The following is a 5,595-nucleotide window of genomic DNA, read 5'->3' as shown; positions in this document are numbered from 1 at the left end:
GGGCTGGGCTGCATTAAATGTGCAGCTCAGCCCTCACTTTGGTAGTTTTTCCTTTCCTTTGACGTTGTTATCTGTACGTAAAAACCACAGTGAGACTGAATGATGCTGATTTACTGAGAATGCTGCTGGAATTTCATGTATTTGTACGGATGGTGGATAAAATTCTGGTTATAAACTTACATTTACATCCGTTTAAATAAAGATTGTGATTAGAATCAATTCACTTTTACTTTATTTGTTTTGTTTGATCAAATTGATCCTTGAACATCAGGATTTCTTGGTAGTTTGTCAGCTGTCACGTTGTTGATCTTTATATACAGTCTGTGGTTTGAAGCCGCGGGGCTCACTGTTGTCACAGACCGCAGATGTAGTCAGTGCTGTCAGATTACTGACACACGGTAATACAGCTTTGTAACTATCCCGACTGATGAAGTGTGTGTCTGTCAGCGCGAAACTTTTACTGGGCACCAACAGTATCCGCAGGGCGCAGGGCGTGGCGTCACACACAGCAGGAAGCAGTGAGGCAAGAAAGTGACAGATTAAAAAGCGGTCCAATTCCTCACACGCGCCCATTCTGTGGCTGCTCGTGCGTGAGGATGCGCTGCTTGGTCTTCCTCGTGTCCGCTCTGTGTGAGTAACTCTCCTTTTTAATTATAAATTGCCTCCTTTGCCTTTCTAAGAGAAATCTGTGTTTGTCAAACTTTCGCACAGCAAACAGGTGACGTTAGAGGTTATTACATTTTGGATATTAGTGCAGATGACGGCAAGGTGTGTGTCGCTCCTGGAGGGACGGGAGTGCCGGTGACCGGCCTGTGCCGAATGAGATCCAGTCAGAAGGTTGAAGGCGCGATCAGCTTTTGACTTTGTTTAGTTAAAACTCCAGTTACAATTGTCGCTGACATTATAAATGTCTCTCTAAGACAGAGGAATGTTACAGTAGTTCTGTACCCATAGTTTAAGAGGCCAAAAAGAACCGGATTGGTAAAAATGTAGGTACAATATCACAGTTATAAAGATACTTGAAAAACTGGAGAGGGTCAGGGAGTGTGGGGATCGGGTGGGTGCCGTTTGGGGTCTGCTGTCTCGCTCGTTTGGGGCTGGGTCGTGCCGCCCGGTACCCTGCTTGGGCTTCGGTGTTCTGAGTCCTTCTCTCTACCTGCCCTTAGCAGTAGCGGTTTTTGATACGGGCGACATGTTGCCCAGGGCGGCATCACGAGCATCGGCAAAAAAAAAATAATGGTGCCCGCCCTCATGCCTGCCGACGTCACGCCAGGTGCACCTGCTGCAACACAACACAACGAGGAGAGGGCGGGGCGGCGGGAGAGTTGGACCGGCTGGAGCAGCGTCTAATAACCAACTAACAAAATAAAACAACACGAAAACAAACCAACAAACACGAAAACACCAGACATCCTGATACAGACTTATCATTTGCACCGATGTTTTTTCAAAATTCTATAAAGTGAGCGCGAGAGCCCTCGGTGCGCCTGCTCGCCGCTGAAGTCAAAGTAAACTTTATTGTCATCTCCGCTACAGACAGTCCAGCATATAGAGAGACGAGACGACGAGGCTCCAGTTACAGCTGTGCAAGTAAACAAACAATATATATAAGAAGAGTAAGAAAATAAATCTACACTTTAGGACTCGGGGTAAAGGATCAATAATAATTTAAAATTTATAATTTACAGTTTAATGATTTAAAGTCTCACACAACCCGTCGACAGGGGAGGGGCCGGCTGCTTCCAGATAGAGCACATTTCATTCATAATGTTGTAAATCCAAGCCCATCATGTATTCATGATTTGAATCCTGGGTTGTGCAAAAGCCCAGAAATAAACCTTAGACAAAGTGAATCTGTGAACTAAGGTGTGGGTTGTAGGGGATGGGTGTTCATACTGGAGGGCAAAATTAAACCAATGGAAGATGGACAAGAAAAGTTCAAAAGATCAGTTTAGAAAAAAAAGAGAAAAGAAGAGGAGGAGAAACCAGCAACTTATACAGGTAAGCAGATGTGTGATTGGATAATAGCAGGTCATCCTGGAACAATCAGAATCAGAATACTTTATTAATCCTTAAGGAAATTATGTGGGTTACAGTTTCTCCAAGAAGAAATGGTAAAAATAGTAACAGTAACAGACTAAACTCCAAACAATACCTTATGTTACAGCTTTTACACATTTAGGAAATAGCAGTAATATATACAGATCAGTCAATTATAAATATCAAGGATTAACAGAGGTGATTATAAATAAATATCAAGAAAATTGATAAGAATATTACAGAGTAATAAAGAGTGTGTGTAAAAAGGCTGTAACTACTGCAGTGATTACAGTGTGTTAGATGGAGGCGTTGTACAGGGAGATGGTCACAGGCAGGAATGATTCCTGTGTCGGTCAGTGGTGCATTGTGGGTACTCTCAGTCTCTTACTAAACGTTTCTCCTGTGAGTAGCCAGCATGTCATGGAGTGGGTGGGAGGTGTTATCCAACATTGTCTTTATCTTGGACAACATCTGCCTCTCAGACACCACCCTAACAGAGTCCAGCTCCATCCTCACAGCATTACTGGCCTTACGGATTCGTTTAGTCTGTTGGCATCTGTGACCCTCAACCTGCTGCCCCAGCATGCAACAGCATAGAGGGGCGCCAGAGGGAGTGTTCGCCCAGAGCGCCAAACAGGCTAGCACCGCCACTGGCCCTTAGCACGTCTGTGGAGCCAGGATGTGCTGACTTAAATTTCCGTGGGAGCTCTGGACACGGGTGCAGTACGCTGCTGTTCTGGTGTTTGTGACCTTGATGGAGGTGGAGATGTTCTCAGAGAACAAGCGCCCACACTACCTGGAGTTAGCTCCTCCAGCGTGCTCACCATGCCTGCGTGTTTGGTGTCGAAGCCTCAGCAGGCTGAACTTTAAAGGATGTGTTTATAATGATGCAACCTCACGTGTGTGTGTGTGTGTGTGTGTCTCTTCTTTTTGTTCTTTTCTTCTTTTTCTTTAAAAACCATCAGTTGTTCTGAGTGCACGTGCCTCATCTGGGACTGAGCTAAGTAGCACACTGGTAAAATATTTAAGTCTGTTCACTTCATCAAATAATGCAACAGTCAGAAAAGCTAAAATTATTCAAGTTGTCCTGCATACCACAGCAGAGAGGTGGTTTTCTTCTTTTATGTATTAAAGCCATGTAGCAGGAAATTCCCGTTTACACACACACACACTCACACACATGTACACACATCTTGCCTTTCTTGTTTTGTCTTTTACTGCACAGTGAAGTGCCACCTCTGCAGGGTGGGGGAGAGGTGATGGAGTAATTAGACTCCACCATGATGAGTCCTGATTCATAGTCGAGACTAAATGAAAATTAAAGTCTGTCAACAAATTGATGTTGGAAAAATAACCTTGTGGTTTCCATAGAAACCGTGTTGTTTAAATAGCACAGCAGGATTTTCGGTGGAGTATCTTCCAAGCTCTGGTTCGAGTTCACTCACACAGGCGGGGCTGAGTCATAACACCACCACTCTTCTCTGTGTCCCGCTCTCTCTCACAGTGGCCGTGTGTCGAGCTCGTGGACAGAGTGATGTTAAACCAGTGGTGGGGACGGGTGGAGGGGATGTATGCCTGCACATTGGAGCCACCGAGGTAGACAGAGACGCTCACATTGTCTGGTTTTATGGTCCGAAGAACAAAGTCATCATCAGCTATGATAATGGAACATATGACACTAAACTATCAGAAAGGTTCCAGCTGGATGCAAACGGCTCTCTGATGATTCGATCCCTCACTGCCAACGACAGCGGACTCTACAACTGTGAGATCTTCAGTAAAAATGGGTCATCTCAAAGCTTTAACCTGACTGTTGTGGGTGAGTAGTAGTATAGTCTCATAACACAAACACACTTTAGTTGGCGTCACATTATTTACCATTATTTCTTCTTATTATGAGAAATGTTACATCATGAATATTTCTGTGAAGGTTCTCAGTCATCCAGGTCATCGTAGTCTAAGGAGTGTTTTAAATTTAAATTTAAGGAGTGTGGAAAATACATTATTCGATAATAGGACTTTTATTAGTGACATGTTAATTTAGAAGCTACTGAATGTGCATAACTCAGGGCCTTACGAGAAACTAAGGAGCTTGGAAAGAAAAGCATATGGACTTCTTTAAGTTACAGAAGTCCATATGCTTTTCTTTCCAAGCTCCTTAGGTTACATCATGAAGTCACATTAAAAACCCATTCAGCATGGATCCTTCACAATAAAAGCATCAGCATCATTAACTCATTATCAGATGTGACAGTGACCCTGGGAAAGTCAGAGGCTGATGGGAAATTGAGTTTCATTTAAAATTTTTAAAATTTTCCTTTGGCCTCCTAGGACCTGGCGTCCACATATGTGGACATCACATTTTTCGATGTCTAGACCAAAATACTTCATATTTCTCTACAAGGGCCTGATATCCACTTACGAGGACATTACACTGCCACTGTTCTATCGAAATTTTAAACAAATGTCCTCATATGTGGCTCTCATTCTTGTCAGAAACAAAAATCAAGTGAAAAAAAAATCTGGTAATTATTTGTTTTTACATTCATTGGGTCCCAATCAAACCAAATAGCAACGAAAATGTTTAAATACACGCCATGAAAGACTTCAGGTCTTAGGAGGTTAATATTTTCAATAGTTATAATATTATATCATGCACAAAGCCATATTTGAACACTCACGATCAGCCAAATTTGTCTAATTTAATTACACACGTGAGCTCAAGAGGCGGGCGGCTGTTTAACAGATTCTTCTGTTTCACACATTCATTTGTGCACATTATTGTTCAGAGTGTGATTTCCCACCACCGTCACGCCTCAGCTCGCTGAGTGTTTCAGCTGCTGAGGTGATTGTTTGATCTGAGATATTTGAGTTTGCTGTAAATGAACTCCTCCTGTTTCCCCAGAACCGTCCAGTTATTCTTCAACACCGGCAACACCGACACAAACGTCAGCTGATCACAGCACCGCTGGTGAGTTTTCAGCGAGGGCTCGTTTCCATATATCAGTATGGAAACATCAGCATTTATTACTGCAGACATGGACAGTTTTTATATTTTTATATTGCTCTGGCAGAGACGAGCGCCTTTCTTAATTCACAGTGTCTATTTTTCGTGATGTACTTGGATTTCCTAATTATGTTTTTAGTTATAATATTTAATATTTCACATGAATTTCATCATTGAAATAAACATCACTGATTTTAGTGAAACTACTTGTTGTCTCCTTTTCGTCTGTTCCAGGTCCAAAACCGACTACACCTCCAAACAACGGGATACCCTGGATCGTTGGTGTTGCTGTACTGATTGTGTTGGTCGTTCTTCTCTGTGCTGTGTGGAAATGTCGTGAGCAAATCAAAGGTCAGTTTGAGCGTAAAAGTAAGAGTGTGGGTTAGGGTTAGTTTCCTGTGGGGTTAGGGTTAGTTTCCTGTGGGGTTAGGGTTAGTTTCCTGTGGGGTTAGGGTTAGTTTCCTGTGGGGTTACCTTCACCTGTGATGAATGAACTTTCTCACTATGAGACACGATGAGCTGACAGATTCTCAGTCTGTGTCACTGAA

At 42.9% G+C, this 5,595-nt stretch overlaps 1 protein-coding gene across 1 annotated transcript in view; it reads left to right on the top strand.

The window, feature by feature from the left end:
* Nucleotides 1-585: 585 nt before the first annotated feature.
* Nucleotides 586-5,595, top strand: part of LOC102204557 (uncharacterized) — a 6,513-nt gene continuing 1,503 nt past the window's right edge. Inside the window, exons 1-4 of the mRNA XM_005750145.1 lie at nucleotides 586-630; nucleotides 3,545-3,859; nucleotides 4,946-5,011; nucleotides 5,282-5,398. Coding sequence (XP_005750202.1) covers nucleotides 597-630; nucleotides 3,545-3,859; nucleotides 4,946-5,011; nucleotides 5,282-5,398 — 532 coding nt within the window. The 5' untranslated portion in view covers nucleotides 586-596. The remainder of the gene's footprint in view (nucleotides 631-3,544; nucleotides 3,860-4,945; nucleotides 5,012-5,281; nucleotides 5,399-5,595) is intronic.

This window comes from Pundamilia nyererei, unplaced genomic scaffold (genome assembly GCF_000239375.1).
Source record: "Pundamilia nyererei isolate P.nyererei 1_Seehausen unplaced genomic scaffold, PunNye1.0 scaffold00263, whole genome shotgun sequence".
In the NCBI taxonomy this organism is placed as follows: domain Eukaryota; kingdom Metazoa; phylum Chordata; class Actinopteri; order Cichliformes; family Cichlidae; genus Pundamilia; species Pundamilia nyererei.
Note: the sequence above shows the minus strand (reverse complement) of the source record. Positions and strands in the feature narration are given on the sequence as shown.